Here is a 22,249-nt window from a genome sequence, read left to right as displayed (position 1 = left end):
AGAAAGAAGATGTACACAAGAGAGTGGGGAGAGAAAGTGTGGGAGAATGTTGCCCATCTTTGGTACTGGCTATTTTCCCCAGAAAATTACACAAAAATAAATGCAGCATTACCTGCTGAAAAGTTTCCCCACCCTAGATTTCAGATGGGGGGAGACAACTTTTAACAATGTCTTGAAGTTGGCTTGGCTTGAAGTTGGCTTTTAACAATGTCTTGAAGTTGGCTTGTTTCCCAAAACCATACTTAAGACTGATCACAGTTTATCTGAATTCAGTCATAATGATAAACTGCAGCTACTTAGAAACAAAAGTGAAAACTTCAATTTTTCTCTTCAAGGCCATGTGATCTCGAGGCACAGCTAACCTTACAACTTGTAAAGGAGAAAATGTTTAGAAACAACCATGGGCAAACTTTTTATTGTATCTTCAATAAAATTTGCCCATTAGTGGCCAAACAAAATTTCTCTAGGGCCCACATTTGGATACAATATAAAACATAGCAGCAAAATCTTACAACTAAATTCTACAGCCAGGAAGTTACAGACTTTTTCAGAAGTGAAATTGCTCAGCGGTATAACTACTGCAACAGGATAAAGGGATACATTCTGGACAAATGGAATAATTTTAATAATTCCCAGTCTTCTCTCAAGTCCTACATTAAGAACTTAGTTATTTTTGCATACAGCAGTTTGGCCAAAGCAATTAATCTCAGCAGGTCCTAGTACATAGCTGAGGTCAAAGCATTTGCAATACAGACAGATGAATATATTTCTGAAGCCAGCAAGAACAGCCTTTTGGCATTCCATCTTCACCAAGACCGACTCTCCAGCCGAACAGAACATCAGAAAGAGCCAAACTGAATTTCCAAAAGAGTAAAGATTATTAACTTCATTAAAATCCTTCTTATGAAAACTACTGAGTGAAGTTAAGATACCAAGTTTGACTGTATCTGTCAAACATACTTGGGAGGATTTTGCTCAGTCAAACAGATAGTTTTCAAAGTTCAAAAACACAATACTCTAAAGGGCCAATAACTTAACTCCAGAGAGTACAGGTTTTTATTTCGGAAAAATTAATTTGAGAAGGCTGATGTTTCAATGTGGAAGCAAGCAAGCACCAGAGATAGCAAACATGAATCAGCACTCTAGCCTTATTAAAAACATGCTTATATGAAAAGATATATGCATTTATAGTAAAAACTGACTGGAACAAAAGGAGGACAATGACAAACAACATACTGGACAAATTTTGCATGAAGAAAAGAAATCAGGACTGAAAGATGTTTTTCCCTTTCACCTTGAAAGAAGTTACGCAGGCAAGTATATCAGCCTTATTTTTTTTGATTCCACAAGCCATCATGGACAGACTGTGTATTATTATGCCTATGGTCTCTTGTTCAGACACTTTGTTTCACTAATTCGTAAGTGATAATGATTGCATGTGATCATAATAAGCCATGATATGCATTATCTTCATCTACCAGCAGCAACCCCTTTGCTCCAACCTCTCCTTCCTTCACACAAGCCAAGAAGCTGCATTTAACCATAGTTTCCTGTGACATCCAAACTGGGCATATATGTTTAATAGCTTCCAAATAAACCAGGATATGAAGCTATAGTTTAAATTTGGCTTATGAATCCTGGCTTGCTTGGAAGTCATTAACCAGAACTTCTCAGTTTGGATGCAACAGGCATCCACTGTAACTTTTTGGCTTGTTCGTGCAAAAGAAGAACTGAGGCAGGAGCAAAGAGGCTGCATGCAGTTGCACAAAGCTCAGAGGTATCCTGGCTTATTAAGCTAGAATTTGATCATCCAAATGGAGCCAGTGTTTCCATGCAATATTTCAATGACAGCATAAATTTTAATTACATTCTCAACTAATATGTTCACACTTACAAAATTTAAGCAGTTACCCCTAAATATATTTAAAGTTCATTGCTGATCATTACAGTCCCTCAAACCTGACTTTTCAGACAGGACGTAAATTAGAGCCCAGACTTCTGCAATTACAAAAAGCTCAGGATTTGCCTCATTTGTCATTGCAGACCAAAGTAAAGGCTATTTTATCCTTTAAAAGTAAAGGGATGCACTTGAAAGGTCAGGAGAGATGCATTAATGGAGTTAACCAAGAGTTGTGGCAAAAGCACAACAAAACCAAACACTAACCTAACCTACAAAATGTTCAGGATTTACTTTCACAAGATGTCAAATCAAAAGTACCTGAGAGCCAAAACAAGGAATAGAGGAACAAATCATACTTCTGTGTCCCAGTTCTTTAAATTCCTTTCTTGGGTAATGGTTATATTGTGGAGTTGCAACACTTGAAGCCACAGAAAAGACCTCTTAAGGCATCAAATATGTGCATGGATGGGATTAACTCAATAAATATCATCTTGAAGAAAAACTCAAAGCTTCAGCAACCCCAGGAAAAAGTTGCCACACTAGCTCAGAACAGCTCATGGGCTTCCCGTAACAATGGTGGGATATTACTGAGTATACCACTCTCTACCTCTTGCCTCCTTACATAGTGCTATCTTTTTGCCTCGTTGATTGCTAAAATACTCTTGGTCTGGCATTCTATATCCCTGCTGCATCTTTATCAGTTGCTGAATATCCCACAGCCCTGATCCTGCTGAGAACGCACAACCCACATAAGCAATCTGTTACGTGTTGTTCCATTTCTCTCCTCTTCTCCTCCTCAGCACCCATATTGATGCCACTGTTTGCAATTATAATCATTGCTTCAATAACCCTAATCCTATGATGAAAGCTACATGTAAAATGTAATTTTAAAGAAAACTGTATCCAAAACCTGAAACATTTTGCAATAAAAAATCAGGAACAATAATTCAAGATTTGTAAGAGAGGGAAATGTATAGTTATGTTTTACCAGCTCCATTTCCCTCCCAATAAATGAATGAAACATGTGATCTAACAAGTGCAACCAAGAACAGAGAAATCTGGGGATGGAGAATGAATCACTTGGATAACCTGCAAATAAAGGAACATGGTTAGTAACACAATGGCTGGTTCACATGATTACTACAGCCCACCATGGTTTACTTAAGTCATGGCAATTGCAGTATATGCAGACTGGCCATTTTGAATATTCAAGTCACAGTGGGTAGTCTCTGTGGCTTATATCATGATGCCTGAATCCAACAAGGGTGGGTTGTTTGTGTGGTTAACAAACTACCCACACTCCATCGGCTGCTTTAAAGTTGTGTGTGAGCTCACTCTTGCCAGATTAGGGCATCACAATAAGCCATGGCAGCCACCTGCCGCGGGCTTGAATATTCAAAAGGGCCACCAGCGCATGCCGCAACCCACTGTGGGTTAAATAAATCATGGTGGGATGTGGTGATCATGTGAATCAGGCCACTGCATTCGGTAAACCAAGTCTGACTTTTCCATTCTAAGGTGTACTTTATTTTGCTGCTAGGTTTATTTTGGTTTTACATTTATACTGCTGAATTTTATTTTGGTTTTACTTTTATACTGTAGTTTTAAATATAAAAAATTCTATAATATTTGATGCTGTATTTTGTGGTTTTAATTGGGTAGTATGTAAATGTAATAAAGACAGTCTTTCTCCTTTCTGACCAGTAAAACTTCAGTTTAAATCTCCTAATCTTTAGGTAATGATGTCCCCACTATCAAGAAACACAGATAACAAAATGAACGCCATTTTTTTGGTGGAAAGGCAGAGTATAAATCAAAGAAATAAATAAATTGAGAGTTCATTCTCCATTCAGGCATAAGACCAAGCAAATCAAATAGGAAAAAAAATCACTTTTAGAAGCCAAAGGAAGGGGGCACAACAAAGGAAAATGTATGTTTTTGTATACATTTTATTATTTTAATAAAATTTCATTATTTTAAAGGGAAAGTATCTATAAATATATGATGATGTCCTACTAGTTTCCAGTATTAGCAAAAACTTACCATGTTATACTCCTTGCCATAAAAGGACTGGTCCATAGTCTACCTTCTAATTTGAGCTCACTTTTCTTAAATTGTAGCACTTAAAAGATCATCACAGATGTCCAACATAGGCCTATGTAAGCCTCAATATGTGTCTCCTGTTGACTTTTTGTGCATGCTTGGTAGGATACATTTAATCACCTAGTCACCCTTCAAATGTTACCAAGATGCACGATTAAACAGCTTCCCCTCCATTACCTGCTTGCAACCAAAATTGCCAAGTATCTATTATTTAAGCATCTGCCCAGACAATAGAAAAAAAAATAATCCTGGTCAACCCACACATCTTGGCTTAAGTGGCTGGCATGTATCTTTCACCTTTTCCCATAGTTACTACTTCCTGTTGCTATTGTCTAAGTAATTTAAATATCCATGAACTTTTCCTTCTCCGTTCTATAACAGCTAATAAACTGTACACACTGTGATATTAAACATGTTAGGAAGGTAGGTGAAGATGTGCTGACACAGAGTTAATTTACTTCTAGGTCACTACTGCAAGTTTACTTTCTGAGATGACAGCATACTGTCTGTACATTTCTTTTTACGCAATTGCAATTCACTACCATAGGTGAAATTACTTAGTTGCCAAATGGGAGTTTCTTCTAATAAGATGTTCTTAAAATGGTGGTCCTAGTAGACCTGCATAAGCCAGGGAATGTACTTGGTAGCTAATTTTGCTTTTCCAGTGCCTGCAAGTTGCTCCCCATTTCTGTTACCCTAGGGCCTAGGCAGTCCTGGGAGAGAGAAAGGACGTACGTGCCCCATATATTCTATGGGAGCATCTGTGTCACTTTATCATTTTATGGCTGCATTAGGAGATGAACAAGACAGGGTTCTTGCCAAACACCCACTGCTTCTTCCAAGTGCTGGACCTAGCACAGCTAGAAAAAATATGCCTAGGAATTCCAGTAGTTGTGAAATATCAAGCAGCGAGAGGAGAGCAGCGGTGCTATACAGATCTGCAGACTGCAAAGAGTGTAGAGACCATGTGAGAATTAGGAGGTGAAGCAAAGAATCATACATATGCTTTCTGAAAGGTTAGGGTACAGTCTAGGTTTACAGGTATTTATAAGTTTAGGAAAAAATGTACTGGTCAGCCACTGATCATGCAAGATGCTAAACTTAGCAAGTGCTTCTCCATACATCCTGCCAGCACAAGTTGTAATTAGGTGTGAAATGCCTAAGTCTCTCTTGAAAAAGCAGCTGCAAAAGATTCAAATATAATCCTGAAATCTATACATTTTGTTCAATAATTTAAGAAACATTTGCTGGAAAATGTAGAACATTTTGAGCATTACAGCCACACAAACTAGAAAAGAATCGAATTTAAGCACAGAAAGATTGCTTGGCTTTCTCAAGATCTTGTTAGTCAAACAGGGACCAACAAATAGCATTTCAAAATTCATCGTTCTTCCACAGTTCAAACAAAGCTACAGCCATTTAAGAGCTGAAAGTATGACTGAATTCAGGCAGAGTCTCTAAATCAAAGCATGATTTTCCTTGCACTAATACCCAAACTATGATTCCCTAACCAAGATTACATCTCTAGGATTTGCCCCATTTTCTATACAAATTGCTTCCTATCTTTACAGAGCTCTGGGGACTGAGCTCAGAAAAACACTTCCATAAACAGCAAAATCAGAGAGAAGGGTCATATGAGTTTTTGTGGACTTAAAACAAATCAACACATCAGCCTAGTAATATATATATATATATATATATATATATATATATATATATATACTTTAATATATGTATATAACGACAAGAAAGGCAAAAACTCTCCAGCCTTTATATGCATGATCGCTACAATGCCCTTTGAAACTGTCATGGAGGTCAATAGAAGTGAACAATACTTAAAGACTACTTATACAAACATAGGATAAAGCACGCTAAAATAACAGTTTTTTGAAGTATGGATACTTTGGTACCTACTACCTACTAGTTATAAAGATTATGATAATGATGATTTATTGCATTTATATCCTGTGATTTCCCCCCAAGGAAGCCAAGGCAGCGTACATAATCCCCCTCTCCTTCTTTCCATCTCATCCTTACAACAACTACCATGTGAGGTAGATTGGGCCAGTCACAGATTCCCAGCCCAAAGTCACGGAGTGAGCTTCCATTGCTGAGTAGGGACTAGAACTTGGACCTCCCGCCTCCCAGTCCAACACTCTAACCACTACACCACACTGGCTCTCTCTAATCTGATAATAATTATGCCTTCAACACATCTGGCAAAGGAACAGATGCTTCAACAGTTTATTTATTATTGTTGTTATTTCTCATCACTCCCTGGTTTGGAGCAAAGAGATGATGGATGCAACCCAGAACTCAGTTATTTATTAATTAAATTTACATTAAATTAAATTTATATACCACCCCATAGCCGAAGCTCTCTGGGTGTTTTACAAAACAGCTTGAATCCCACTGAAGTAAAAGACCCTCATTATATAGTTTTAGTAAAGTGAATACGAGCCATCAAAGGGGGAAGGAGTCTGGATCTTAAAATCTAAGAGACCTGTTTCTCTTGTATGACCTTCATGATCCAGCATCAAACATTGGCACCCTCTAAACATTATTCATGTATCGGATTTGAAAAACAGCACACAGAAACATGTTCTCAGGGATCACACCCCAGCTTTATTATTCCTCCAGTCCTGCCAAAAGACGGAACAACTAGAACATATTTTTATTTGGGTTAGCATTTGGTGGTCTGGATAGGCAAATGTTTATATTAGTGATAATATAATGTGTGTGCATATGTGTGTGTGTACTCACATACTTTACATTTACTGATCCAGATATTGCCACTTGCCTGTAGCAAACAAACATTTTTATGTAAGCCATAGATCCATTATTCCTTATTTACTTCCTGATTGATAGATCAAGACTTTGCAAAAGAAAAACATCTTCCTTGTCAAATCCGTAATTTGACATTCTCCCCACCCCACCCCCATCTTCATCTCTTGACGATCAAACAGCAAGAGGAAGTGCAGGCTCCAACTGATACAGAAGAAGAAATAGGTCTGGAGAATGGAAGCTTTATAATGTGTTGAGCATATTTAGACTACATAAATGTGCTACTTTTTCTGTTTGGAACATTTTTCTGCCTCTTAGTTGTCACTGCAGTCCACTGAACAAAGTTTTGAGTTTCTTAAGAAAAGATTCCTGGAATCATAGTTTAGTTTGAATAAAGGCTTATGAGAGGGGCAAGGGTAATTTATTATGCATATGCAAAGCAATATATACCCTAAATGTGGGGAAAGAACAAGCTTTAAAAGAGTCTTCTACAAGGCATCCAGCGTAAGCCCTTTATATTCATTATGGTTCCGGGTTGTGAGTATTTCCCCCCTTTTTTAAAAAATCCAAATGTAAAGCAGTATGTCCTATGGCTTGCCGCTGCTACTCCCATCAGCCTCTTACCCTATCCTACACACATATATCCTTGCACCCTACCTTATAGAGGCTAGTACAGACAGGGTAGTATGTTTGTTAGCCTTTCCTCCATCCCCCAAGAGTGTACGGGCGGGTTTATAAATTAGAGGGTGTTACCCATAAAAGCGGCATAAAGATTTTAAAATAAATAAAATTATGCACAGACATCTTTTAAAATAAATAAATGAATGAATAAAGGTAAGGTTTATGGCCACCTTAGGATTTTGTATTATGTTAACTCTAAATCAGGGATGGGAAAACTGCTAGCTGGCTGTGGCCTGTAGTGCCTTTGTATCCAGCCTGGAGTCTCCCCTACTCAGCCCCACCCAACCCTATGCAGCAATTATAGGCTGGGCATCAATGGAACCTTTTTTTTCTCTGAAGTATAATTGTCACACCAGGGGAAAGAGAATATGAATGGATTGATGGGGGATGGTCTGTACATATGAGGAAAAGTATGGGGGTTGACTCTAGTCCCTCCCATCATTGGCATGTAACCCCCAATGGAATGCTCCAGGAGGGAATGCAACGTTTGGGCAGGGGGAAAGTTTCCTGAGCCCTGCTCTAAATAAATGTGTTCCACCTGCTCTTTCACCAACAAATAAGCTAAGGTGTGCTGACCTTGAGGAGTCAAACTTTTGTGATCAACTATAATTAGGTATATTTTAGAACAGCCTGCTGAGGCCCAAAGATTCTGTGTAAATGCAGCACTAGAAATAACAGGTTGCTGTCCAGAAGGCTCTTTGATGCAGCAGAGGCTTTCGTCAGCGGAACAGGAACGGACATTTTTTGACAATTCTCCCACATCCCCCAAAATCTGCTCCAGAAGGTTGCGGGTCCCTTCTGAGTTGCATGGCAGACTGCACAGGGGGCTGTGGGGCGGAGGGAGGGAAAACAGTAAAAATCCCCTCCTTCCATGTTCTGCTAATTGAAGCTTCCATGGCATCTAAGTGCTTTCTGTAAGCAGAGGAACATTATTGGATGCAACCCAATATATCAAACTTAGATGTACTCCAACCCTATATTGCATTAAACCCATTTTGAATTGATTAATAGAATAGAATATATGCAGGATTTGGGGACATTTCTGCACATCTAGGGGAATGTCGGTACTCCACACTGGCATGTCTCTAAATGAATTTTAAGGCAAGTCCTCGCAAAGTGTCTTAACAACAGAAATGTTAAAGACAAACATAAAATGTTAAAGACAAACAACAGACAATGAAAACAGCAACAGGTAAAAACAGATATAGGGGTCAAATCAATAGAAAGCTTGGTGAAATAAAATAGTTTTTAGCATCTACATAAAAGGGATGCAAGAAGCTAAGCAGAATTCTCAAGGGAGACAGTGCCACAAGTGTGAGGCCACCCCCTAAAAATGGTCCTGTCCCTATAAGCATCTTACTTGCTACTGAATGGAAAATAAATAATAAGCACTATGGCAATAGGATTTTGTTAGAAATCACTCCCAGTTTACATTACTATAAATATATATAAAAGCCAATTGCCAACGTTCAACTTGTGTCTCACGGGCGTGGGGATTCTCAGCAGCTAGGATCACTGGCATCACCAGAGACAGGAAACAGGTTTAGCCGAAATCAGAATGATGGTACTGATTGTGCCCCATGACTTTGACCCATATGGGGGAAAGTAAAGCTCTCTTTTGGGGGACAGCACTGAGGTTGAGGGCAAAAATCCAAGCTCCATCTTGCAACCAGGAACATCAGGAATTCTATGGAAAAGGCAAGGAGGGTTGATGTACGCCCAGAGAGGCAGTACATTCCAAGGGTCTCTTGCATTTTACAAGCCCTGGACAGACACAGACACACACAACCGTAATGATGGACATTTTGCTAGCAACTACAGAAAACTGCAAACAGCTGGGTCCAATAATTATTGAAATTAAGGTCCAATAATTAATTTTTAATCAAGCAATCAAGAGCTTAAATCCTAGGCGGGTAACTTTACACTACTCTGCAACGAAGTAGATTTTGCCTGGAAGCTATGTGTATGCTAAGGTTGCGTTAACTAAATTCTCAAAGAAAATTACTTCTGATGCAGATCCCTTAAAGGAGTAGGTGTTCAAAAATTTATTAACCCAAAACACACAAAACAGCTAAGATTCTTTAAACAACTATTATATCACACACACACACACAAAAAGCTACAGATTGAAGTCACATGATCTAAAGTAGACCTTCAGTGGGTACACAGTGGCCATGGCTTTAACCATGGTGAATAAGGCAAAAAGACTTATTCACTGTGGTTAAAGCCATGGTTTAAGGCGTCTTCTGAACACGTCCAGTATGTTTGTTTATTTTTCTAAAATAAGAGCCACATGGATCCACAACCAATATTTTTTAATCCACAAGAAACTAACAGGTATTAAATAGTCTGCTGTAACTCACAGTGTAACTACTACTGTCTTGCTGCTAGTCAATGGGCCAGTTTGCACAACACAACAGCCCATCATGAGTTAATTTACCTGCAAGGAGCTGCGGTGCATGTCAGCCACCATTATTAATATGCAAGCCTCGGCTGGGGGTTGCCATGGCTTGTTGTGTTGTCCAAACCTGGCTGGTGGGTGATGGGGGTTATTTGAGGATTAAACAACCCTTGTATAATCCTAAAATAGACCACGTGACATTACCAGTATTGTAATGTCTTTATCAAATCTATGGTGAGGCCACATTTGGAATGCTATATATCACTGTGTAACCTCATCTCAAAAATGATATAGTAGAACCATAAAATACATAGAAAAAGGCAACCAAAATGATCAAAGGATTAGAACACCTTCCCTACAAAGAAAGCCTTTTGGAGGCTTTTGAGAGAAAAAAAGATGCAATGAGAATATGCCTTAAGAGTGCCTTAAAAGCACACAATTCCCTACAAGCTATAGAATGCAAACCCAGGATGCTAATTAAAATATTTTTTAAACTGAATAAACTTAGCCCAAAAATTTACATGGGGAAATATTTTGCTCATAGGGTTTGTTCAAGTCAAATGCTCAAAGAGTGAAGCCATCAGGTTACTTGTAGATAGTGACCAAGTTAAGTTTAAGTATTTACGTGACGTTATAAATTACATAATGAATACATCTTCACACTCCATGGTACTTGGACCATCAGAAGTGTCCCAAAAATAGGACAGACACACCAAAAAAACTTTTAATATAATTTTATCTCAACTATGGAAATCAAATAGCAATCATAAAAAGCCTCTCAGTGGTCCAAAACGTGATACCAGCACATAAATTTCCTGAAGCAAATCTTAATGCTCCTTCGTTAAGGGTATAGAGTTTTATTTTGTGTTTTTCCCTTACATGTGAGAAAATTTTGCGAGCACCACAAATTAATCTGCTAAAGCAGAATCCGGTGTGTCAGCCATATTGTAGGAGAAACTGCAGCAAAACCTTTGCCTTCATAAAGCCTGACAAACGAAACCTTGATGCAATCAGCTAATAGCAGGTTCCCTTATATACTTGTAAAGTCCAATTATCATATCCCAAACTAACCCAAACCCTGCATACACAAAACCAAAAAAGCCAATAAATCCTCCCCAATTTCTCTAGAACTTATAAAATGAACAAAAAATACCTTTACAAATGAATAGTACACACATCTTCAAATATAATAATATAGATGACTTACTCTGCATTAAATCCATTCACATGCAAGATCCGCATCTGTTTGACAATTGTGCTTTTACCAGATTCACCAGCACCTAGAAAATGAAAATAAATCAGTTTCAGAAGAAAGTAGAAGAGATCCAGAGGCACGTGAGTTGCTTCTACTCAAATCCACGAACCTGGGTTATTCACCGCAAGACTGAAAACTGAAAGGAAAAAAAAGTAGTAATTGCCACTGGAAACAGCAACTGTAGCTAAAAATAAATGTCCAGCTGAAGTCATGTGTCAGAGCCGAAGCCTGGAATATTTCACTATCCATTTTTCCCCAATGTCTTCATCAAAACAAGCAGAATGGGGAAACTGAGGCAGGGGCAATTTCAATATCTTGGAGGGAAAAGGGAGTCATCTCAAACAATTACCTCTTCAAAGCAGAAGGGGAGAATGAAAGAGTCACTGCAGTTCATACATGACCCAAGCACTTGCCAGTTGTGTCTGCAAAACCATCATGCCTTTAATCACACTGTCAGGCAGTTAAATACACTGAAACCAAGGACACGGACATTGCCATTTGAAAACTCAGAACTCTGCCACCATTCTGCTATAGTGCTGCATAAAAGCCTCCTCCTGCCCTCCATCTCCCATCTGCATCCCTGAAAGAAGCTTCCCATCACCTCCACATGCTCTACACCCCACGCACATACCCGTCAAGTTGCATATCAAATTTGCATTTTGAAAATACCATTCTGTTCACCCCATGCGAAAACGTCCTTCATTCTGCTTCCTACAAGTAACCCCTTTCTCTTTCTCCACTCCACACACAAGAAAGCCCCCTTTCTCCCAGTTTAGTCAGCGTGTTGCACCCACTCAGTCTGCACAGTGGAAGGCTTGAGCCACAAAATCTGGTGGAGATATTCAAACACTCCAGTTGTTAGCTTTCAATACAAAAGCTCACTTCCCTCCTTCTTTTGCAGGAACATAAGTCCTGCCCTGCCAATACAGATGCTCTAGCATCTTTTTGCAATTCATTTTCCTATATCGATTCCATAAGCCTCAGAAAGAGGAGACATTACTGAGACCAAGCAGGACAGTAATCACGAAGGCACTGTTTGTATTTCTCCAATGCCAGGCTTTCCCCGGCACTGACAGTACAAACCTCCATTTTGAGTCTCATACAAAAAAAACCTTGCATTTTAACATCTATATATCAAAGTATATTTTTCTGGAGAAGTCTCTAATTTCCCCCTTCCCTTTCAATGTCTTAATCTGCATAGACATCCAAGCTCCCCACACCCAAGCATTCACTATTAATACCCCGTTCACTATTAATACGATTGGCCTTCTTCAAATCCAACCAAGAACGTTTTAATACCAAAAATAGAGGACCTTCACATCATTCCACCACCCACCACACCATTCTTGATAAATAATTTTGTAAGACAGGTTCAATAGAATTTCTACAAGGCAGACAAGTAATTGCATAAAATACTTGCCAGCCACGGTGCTGTAATATGTAAAAAAATCAAACGATCTACACTACCAAGTAATAAGAAAGCCAAATCAAAAGCAAGGGTGTTTCCTCCAACCTTCCATCCTGAAGATGTATCATGATATATCCTATTACAGGAAAGTGCCTAACTATTTTAGCTAAGATTGATTTAAATTTTAACCCTAACTCTGATATTTCTAATAGCCATCTACAAAAGACTGAAGTTCTTATTTTTCTCACACATAATATTTTGCATAAAAAAAAACAAAGCATAGCACATTTATCACTGGTATATCAGTCAAATGGTTGTCTGATTGAGACACCACACTGAGGGCCCCTAAGATAGATATAGCCCTATGGAAAAGCATGTCATGTGTCCTTTTTACTGCATTATTCTTAATGTGTTCACAACACACTGAAATACTATTAATGCTGTGCACTTGTGCTTTTCTGTTTGGATTTTCTATATTTCATACCATAACACCACAGATGTCACACTATTACACTGAATGTCTTAAGGACTATATATAACTTCAGTTTTTAAAACCACCATATCTGGGCCAGTCATATGTCAGACACATGAGGAAGCCATGTTCTAAATATGAAGAACTGGCAAATATTCTCCAAGCAGTTTTCTAATAACCATAGCTTCGAAAAGACATTCAAAGAGCAATCTTACATGTCTACTCAAAAATAAGCCTTACTGGGTTCAGTGGGATTTATTCCCAGGTAAGTGTGCATGAGATTGCAACCTATAATGTCTATATGCTTTCATTTCGAGTATTTAAGCTGCAAAACTGATTTACGTCCTATGTCTTAATACATTAATTGCACAGAAGTGAGCCCAATTGATTTAAATAGACATTTTCAAGTATGTATTCTTAAGATTGTAGCTCTTGTGACACTTCTCTACACAGGCATTGTGCAGACATTAATGTCAAATATTTTCCTCCAAGTTATGTTAAAAAGAATCAACAAACCCTTTAACACTGTAGATGTTGCTTTAGTTCTTATACATTAATTTTACAGCCCTTCTCCAAACTAATGGTGAAAGGCCCACCCCACACCATAGTTCCATAGCACATCCTCAGCTTAGAACTCATTTTCACCATTTTAGCCACCAGCAAAAAGAATACCTATTAAAGCAGATATAGTTTCTCTTCCTTTTCTTCCTATAAAAATCTTAGTTCATTCATAAGCAATATTCTAGGACTGTTACAATACTAACATGTCACGTAAACTGTATGTCAGAAAATAGAATAATATTCATTTTATGATAACCCAGTCTTCAGGTAGTATTTTGGAAAATATATCAAATAGGCCAACACTTGATAAAATCTATATGGAGCTAAAGCAGCCGTGCAGTGCCCCCAAAGCTTCTCACCAACCTTGTTTCTAACATTAATGATGATCATAAAAGTGACAAAGGAAGAATGCAAGTCTGCCTTTAAAAGCTTCACTTTCTGCTTCCACTTTCAGTCTCCTTTCCCTCTAAATTCCCACTGAACTATCATTCCCCCCAACTCCCCATTTATCCAGAACACACTCCGTTCTCCCCCCCCTCCAAAACAACAGCACACTGCAAAACTCCACACACTTCCTGCAAGGATGTGAGTGCTATGTGTACTGTCCCCAATGGGCAAAGGGTGAGGCCAAATTATCTTGATATCCCCTGTCTCCACTTATCATATTCACTTCACTCCCCACTAGGACCTTGCATGCAGCAAGTACATCCATTGAAGTGCTGAACAATCTGCTGCAAGCACCCCCAAAATCATGCCACACGTATAGGCTGTGGGAATATATATTCCTTATTTGAAAATGACTTTCCACTTAATCATCACTGACAACCCCCCTCAACCCATAACAGTGCTAGGCTAATGGTTTGAAAAGAGGGGTGCACCACATAAACCTCCTTTCCATGCAGTATTTAATTTTAAGTATGGAAAGCAGAGGGCAGAAAAGACAGAATGAAGCAACCTTTATATATTAACCATGTTTGCGGGGCAAGGAGACTAAAACACTAAAAGGCCAAGCAGGTATGGAGTATATGCAACTAACGATCTTTTGAAAATAAATTCTGAGAGGAGGGCGAATTCGCCATTACAAATTATACACTATTGGGGGGGGGGGGGAGACACGGAGTGGGCCAGACAGACAAGGAAGAGAAGTAGCCTTTTAATCATCACCAATGAGGGTGTTTTCTCGAGGGTGAAGATAATTAAGCAAACTGGTTTATTATGCGTTCATGAAAGGGGCAGTAAAAAAAAGAGAGAGGGGGGCGGAGGGGGATTGCGGAGAAGGGACACGACCCTCTCCCATTTACCTCCGACACCTGAACAGCCAGCCCTCAGCTCCTGACAACACCCCCCCTCCCCACGCGCCTTTTAACCATGACTGCAGTACGAGGAGCCAACGACTGAGGGCCCGAGGCCTACTTTCGCCCAGGCCCCTTTTGCCTTTTTCTCCTCAAAACCAAGCCGTGGAGACCCGCGTCCTTTCCCTTCTCCCCTCAGCCCCGCGGGTGGCTCGTCCCTGTCAAGCCCCCTCCCCAAAAAGCCCCTTCTCTTCCTGGCGTGCGGTCTGCAGCCTATGCCTTGTGGGGCCCATTTCCTTCGGGGCTAGGAAAAGGCAGGCAGGCAGGCAGGGCCCCACCTCTCCTCTTGCCCAGTCACTGCTGGGCCCCGTTATTGCTACCCAGCCCACCCGTTACCCAGGGAGATCCAGGCCTTGAGCACGACGTTGGCCGCTCCCCGGAGTGTGCGGGGCAGGCTGCCCTTCCCCTCCCACCCATTTCTACCAGTACCCCCCACCCCACCCCTCAACCACCGCCCGCGCGCCCTTACCCAGTAAAAGGAGCCGGTGCGTGGCCCTATAGACCTGCTTGTCCTTCTGCAGCTGCTTCTCGATTTTCTTGTTGGCCTCTCGCTGCGCCTTCTCTTCGTTGCGCTGATCCTCAGTCTTGCTGTTCCCTAAACAGCCCATCTTGGGGGGCGGAATGGAAGGGGGAGGGGGGAAGGATTGGGGGGAGGGGTAGGTTGGGGGGGTAAAGGAGGGGGATGCAGGAGGGAAAGGGAGGGGAGCAGGAAGCAATCGGGGTTCGCTGGAGAGAAGGCTGGGAGGACGGGGCGGGGGGGAGTCTCTCTCCTTCCCCCCCTTTTTTATTTTATTCTTCTACTCACAGCTGCCGCTGCCCAAAGACATGGAGAGCGCGGGGCTTACTACGGGGTGGGAGTTGGGGGAAGGGGGGGGGAGCGATGACTTTGCTACTGCTCAAGCCGGGCCTCCACCTCCTTCTCCCCCACACCTCGGCCAGATCCTCTCGCAATGCAGATCCTCTCTTTTCTTTTTCCAAGAAAGAAAGAAAACGAAAAAAAGGGGGGAGAATTGGGGGTAGGGTAAAGAGGGAGAGTTGGCAGCCGCCAAAAGAAGGGGGTGATTCTCCGCAGGATCACGGCTTAAAAAAAACTGGCTCCCTTTTACCCCCCTCCCCCAAAAACCCCTGCAGCAGGAGCAACAACAAAATTAGGGTGTTGTTTTCTAAAAATATCTCTCTCTCTCTCTCTCCAGCTTCCACGCCACCCTCAATGGTGGGGGAGGGCAAAAATAATATTAAGAGACGTCTGTCTCACTCTTTTTTCCCTTTCTTTCTCTCGCCTCTTTCTTTCTATATAGAAATCCTCCTTCGGATCCACGGCAGCCAGGCTCCGAGCAAAGAAACCTCCCCAAATCCCGGGCACGGAGAATCTAGAAATGTCTCTCTTCCTCACTCCTTTTCCTTCTTGCTGGGTGTTTTTTTTTTTCCGCCTTTCCTCGGTCGCTCTTCTCCTCCTCGCTGGCTTCCCCCTTGCAAACACGCACACCGCCTCTCCAAAAAAGGGTGAAGCGCCCGAAGGGGTCACAGCCAACCCTTCGGCTGCTGGCTGGCAAAATGAGTCCCCGCGTTCTTTACCGGGCTGGGGAGATTTTCCTCCTTCTCTCGATATTCTGCGGCGGTAACGGCGGCTGTTGTCGCTTCTTCCTCCCCTAATGGTGGTTGTTCTAATCCAAGGCCCTCTTCTTCTTTTCCCCTCCTCTCGCTGCCGTTGCTCTTGCTTTTTCACATTAGGTTTCCAGCCGGCTGAATCCTCTTTTGCTTCTCCGGCAAATGCGTGGAGCAAAGGGGTAAAAGGGAGGGAGAGGTGGGGAGGGGGAGGAAAGAGAGAGGGAGACAGAAGAGGAGAAGAAAAGGCAATTTCGATCTCCTCCCCCCCGCAAAAAAAAAACAAAAATAGCTCCCCTATGCGCAGCTCTCCTTCGGCCCCCTATTTCATTTTGCCTCCTCTCTCTAGCATTTCGCCGGGATTTCTTTTTCTTATTTTAATTATTAAAATCTACAGAGGAAGAGGAGCGAGAGCGAAGGAGAGATGGGGTGGGGCAAGGCGAGCTCACACTGAACCATGGGAACTCAACCATTCACATGATACCCAAACGTCAGGAGTTAACTGACTAGAGGCGCCCTCTTCAAACACCCACAGGGAAAGGCAGATATGGGGACAAGCGGCGGCGGCGGCGGCACGCGTGTGATTGCCTGCTCCGGCCTCTCTTGATACGCCCAGGTTACGGGGGGGGGGAATGGGGGGTTGTTTTGAATTTGGGTGGGTTGAGGGGGAGGAAAGACGGATCTTGTTTCTTTGGCAAGAAAACTTGCACTTTCTCTTTATGCAGCGACTTTCCTTTTTCGTCCGATTAGAATCCTGAGTATTTACATTTACGCAAAACCTAATTAACAAAAAACGGGACTTGAGGAAAGGTGGAAGGGGGCGCGCAAAACACATGGTGTACTGCAAAAGGCCAGATCCTAACTCTTGGGGATTCTGTTCCAAATTCCTTCAAGAATTTAGGAGTAATTTAAACAGGGGGGTGAGGGGGGGAGAGCTTGAACAAGATCTGTGAGTCGTTAAGCCACGACGGGGTTCCTGGGCAATTAAAGCAAATGAATAGCAATAATTAAAGGGAAAAGGAAGTCCCTAGTGGCCATGCAGCGGGATCATGGGTCAGGTTGGCTGAAGAAAGAATGAAAACAGCGGTAGCACCTGTAGCCTGACCCAGCCAGGAGGGGGGGTGGAAGAAACGGGGGGGGGGCGAAGAGGAGAGACACACGTGTCAAAGGCACTGGAGGCGGCTTTGAGGGAGGGAGAACGCAGAAAGAGCTTGCGGGAAGGGAACGTGTGATAGCTGTGCAGGGAAAGAGAAACTGTATTGCAGCCTTCCACAACCTAGTGCCCTCTGGATGTGTTGAACAATAGCTCCCATCTTCTCCCAGCCAGCATGATGGGAGCTGTAGTCCATCACATCTGGAGGGTGCCAGGTTGGGAAAGGATGCTTTACGACAGAGGGAAGATCTACACCGAGCAGGATATGCCACTTTAAAAGCGGGTTGAAAACTGTATATAGTGTTTCCTGGGCCCTAACCGTTGTCACTACTGTTATAAACCACTTTAAAGCAGTGTAGATCCTGCCTGAGTCTCAGCCGTAATTTTTCTTTTTAGTAGTCTTCTGCCACAGTCACATGATGTTCACACATAGATCCTCCATGCTGATTAGTGTAGAATAAGTATCATAGATCTATGTTCACACATAGATCCTACGTGCTGATTAATGTAGAATAAGTATCATCCCTGTTTTGTTCTCACCATGTGAATTAGGATCCCCAGTTCGTGTATTTAAGCACTTAGAAGTGTGGAATAAACCCCCTACTTAGATTCCCTGATTATAAGGCAGGGTGGTTCAGGGGAGTTAAGCAACAGTACATCTAGTTAAGTTATTTATAATTATGTTTTATGTGACATATGCAGAATCTTGCACATTAATTTCCCTCCAGTAAGGGTAATCATATTTAGAAGTTATACAGCTCTTTAGACTGTTAACGCATTTCACATTCATTATTTTGTTGTAAACAATCCTGTAAGCTACGTCAATATTTTCCCCATATTTGAAAAATATTTGCCTGAGCTTAGACACAAGAAGCATTTTATCCCTAATGAATTCATATGTTTTCTGTTGTTTGATTATGAAAATGATCATATTTCCTTATTTTATTTATTATTATTTCTGTATTATTACATTTATATCCTGACTTTTTCCGCTTGCAAGGAACCCAAGGCACTTTACATGATACTCCTCCTCTCTATTTTATCCTCAACTCTGTGAGGTAGGTTAGGCTGAGAGTCATGACTGGCTCACAGTCACCCAGTGAGCAGTGACTAGAATCCGGATCTCTCAAGTCACATTCCAACACTCTAATCGCTACACCACACTGGGCCTGTTCAGACGACACTTCAGGCTCTGTGGTTAGCAAAACTGTGGTTCTCTGGGGTTAGCACTAACCACAAGCCATGCTGTCACGGTTAGAGCCACTAACAGCTTATACCACTCTAGAAAGGAAGCAACAACTGTCCTCCACCTTGAGGCTATTTTTAATTTTCTTGGCCAGCAGACCTTTCTAAAAGGTTTTTTTTTAAGTGCATTAAAATTAGTTAAATTACTATTTTCTGATTTTAGTGTAATTACAGCTCAAGCCTTTCCAGTCTAATTATTTTTTTAAACTGTATTTAAGAAATATATATTACTAGTTATGCTCATAAAAAGGTGACCTAGGTTAGCCATTTTCTTGATTGAAATTTTTACTATAACCAGCAGGGCAAGTAAATGTTAAAGTCTTTTCAACTAACTGGTATCAGAAGGTATAGTATTTACCTTGATTGGTCTAAGTCACCTTGTCTGGTTCATATTGAGGATGCCTCAGGTCTAATAGCAACAAACTGAACTGGATTAACGTTTATGCTAAATATGCTACAGAGTAAAGCCTCAGCTACTAGATGTTTCCCTAGTGTCATTTTGGGAGAGGGCCTCTATGTAGAAAGTGCGACCTATCCTGATGGACTGGGCTCTTCTGAATTGACCCAAACTGCAGCACATAGTGGCTGCAAATTTAATGCAGTGACAAACCCCCAAATTCACTGGTGACCCATTGGGTGAGTGCTGCAGAATTCTGGAACTAGCTTTTCTGCTTTGAGCTTCAGAGCTATCTGCTAAGAAGCCCACAGAAGCAAATAAGACATGAGAAGATGAGCACAGGGAGTTGTATGCAATGTTAGTCCCACCAAGAAGACCCACTGAAATGAATGAGACTTAAGTTGTATATAATCAGAGTGAGCACACACAAACACCAATACACAGAGCAAGATGCTTCTCAATGTGAACATTGGTGACACAATAGGGGTGTCATGAAGGAGAAAGCATAGTTTCCTAGCTTATCCCCTGGAGTAGCTGACACCAAGCCTCAAAATACCTCACTGCAGTCCCCATGATCTTTAATGACAGTCACGGGACAAAGGGTAAACTCAATGTGTATATAATTTATCCATTGTTTTGCCATCACCTATATCACAATAGTAAAGTCAAAGCTAGCCTGTTATGGTGCTTACCCAGAGCCAGTGTGGTGTAGTGGCTAGAGTGTCGGACTGGGAGTCAGGAGATCCGGGTTCTAGTTCCCAGTCGGCCATGGAAACCCACTGGGTGACTTTGGGCCAGTCACAGACTCCCAGCCCAACTCACCTCACAGGGTTGTTGTTGTGAGGATAAAGTGGAAAGGACGAGGAGAATTATGTATGCCGCCTTGGGTTCCTTGCAGAAAAAAAGGGAGGATATAAATACAATAATAATCATAATAATCATAATCTGATGCTGCTGAATAGGGTAAAATAGTAAAGCCCAGAATTTTAAGATTTGAAGGAAATTTGTAGTTTTGATGGAAACAAGGGGCAGGGGAGAAGTAACTGCAGACTGTAGTCTTTCAAACCTCTTTAGCTATTGGCTGCAAGGGCTCTGACCTGTCTTTGCAATTATGCTTTGCTACCATCTTACTCAAGACAAAGCAGGTAGGGAGATGAACTACTCTGACAATTTCTTCAGAAAGGAAAATGGTGCATGGGCTAAGCTGCCAACTTGTACTGGACACTGCAGGACAGCTGCTCAGATCCTGAACTACTGACCACTAGACTCCGCCACATTCACAAAATGTCCACTTATTTTATCCAATGTTATGTACCTATCTGCATATATCTGTCACATTTCCATTAACTGTGTGGTGAACATCAATTAAGGGTGCAATCCTATGAACATAGCATCCAAACTCAGAGGCTGCTGAGTATCCAATGCAGGATATCCAATCCAATCTTTACTTCCACTCTTCAGCCGTCCTGCATTTCTGCTAAACGGGTGTTTTTGCTTGTCTAGCTGTGGCACTTTGGAGAGGGAAGGAAATGTCATATGGCCACAGCCCAGCCTCTGCCCCAACCCCAGGAGAACCACTTTTCCTGTCTCTGTGCTCCTTTTCTGAGCATGGAGACATAGCCAGAATTGCCCTGGTTCTGAGGGGGAGGGGGCAGGGAATGCAATTTCTGGGCTCCGAGTTTGGAGCCCTGTTTCCGACCTTGGAACCCAGAAACCAAATAATCCTATGTTCGCCCAGATGCTGTCTGGGGGATTTAGGATTGGTCCCTATAAAATCCCATTCATTCTTTCAAAATATCTGTATCTTGCCTTTCCATCCATAAAAAACACACACCAAGGCAGCTAATAATAGTAGTCAAGACATAATGAAGACATTTTTTAAAAACCTATTAAAACAAAGAAATAATAAAAGAGCAATAAGAGCGCATCATTATCAATAAAAACAAATAAGCATTCAGCTGCCGTCATTGATCCTAAACCCTCTGAAAAAACAACATCTAGTCCAAACATTTATAAGCAAAATTACTTGGAGCGAGGGATACATTTGCTGTTTCTAGTTCAATGGGGGGTCTTTTAGACCCATCATTGTCACTTGAGGCTCAGGTGACCTCAGTGGCACGGAGTGCCTTCTACAAACTCCGGTTGGTGGCCCAGCTACGCCCCTATCTAGACAGGGATAACCTGGCTTCAGTTGTCCATGCTCTGGTAACCTCCAAGTTAGATTACTGCAATGCGCTCTACGTAGGGCTGCCTTTGAAGACGGTTCGGAAGCTGCAGCTCATGCAAAATGCAGCGGCCAGATTGATTTCGGGAACCAGAAGGTTTGACCATATAACACCTGCTCTGGTCCGCTTGCACTGGCTGCCTGTATGTTTCCGAGCCCAATTCAAGGTGCTAGTTTTGACCTATAAAGCCTTACATGGCTTGGGACCACAATACCTGACGGAACGCCTCTCCCGACGTGAATATACCCGGTCACTACATTCAACATCTAAGGTCCTCCTCCGGGTGCCTACTCCAAGAGAGGCTCGGAGTGTGGCAACAAGGGATAGGGCCTTTTCGGTGGTGGCCCCCAGACTGGAATGATCTCCCTGATGAGGCTCACCTGGCGCCAACGCTGCTATCCTTTCGGCGCCAGGTTAAGACTTTCCTCTTTGCCCAGGCATATGGCGGCACATTCTAATTACCCACATGTTTAGTTTTTAATTGGTTTTTAATGCTTTATGTGTGTATGTTCTGTGTTTTAGAGTTTTAAATTTTGTATACTTGTTTTTACCTCAATTTTAGAATTTCTGTAAACTGCCCAGAGAGCCCTGGCTATGGGAGCGGTATATAAGTTTAATAAATAAATAAATAAATGAAATAAATAAATTCTCCAGGCACATTGAAAAAATTGGAATAGACATTCCACAAGACATCTAGCCACTTCCCA

At 41.6% G+C, this 22,249-nt stretch overlaps 1 protein-coding gene across 3 annotated transcripts in view; it reads right to left on the bottom strand.

Moving 5' to 3' along the window:
- GNAS (GNAS complex locus) overlaps positions 1 to 22,249 on the bottom strand; it is a 226,803-nt gene that overhangs the window by 127,241 nt on the left and 77,313 nt on the right. Inside the window, exons 1-2 of one of the 3 annotated variants that reach the window (XM_063146702.1) lie at positions 15,387 to 15,703; positions 11,077 to 11,149 (exon numbers count right to left, since the gene is read on the bottom strand). In XM_063146702.1, coding sequence (XP_063002772.1) covers positions 11,077 to 11,149; positions 15,387 to 15,525 — 212 coding nt within the window. In that variant the 5' untranslated portion in view covers positions 15,526 to 15,703. Of the gene's footprint in view, positions 1 to 11,076; positions 11,150 to 15,386; positions 15,704 to 22,249 lie in introns of those variants that run through there. The other 2 variants (XM_063146693.1, XM_063146684.1) reach the window with 2 other exon arrangements.

The sequence above is a fragment of the Elgaria multicarinata genome, chromosome 1 (genome assembly GCF_023053635.1).
Source record: "Elgaria multicarinata webbii isolate HBS135686 ecotype San Diego chromosome 1, rElgMul1.1.pri, whole genome shotgun sequence".
Lineage (NCBI taxonomy): Eukaryota > Metazoa > Chordata > Lepidosauria > Squamata > Anguidae > Elgaria > Elgaria multicarinata.
The sequence above is the reverse complement of the archived record's forward strand: the minus strand, read 5'-3'. Positions and strand labels throughout refer to the sequence as shown.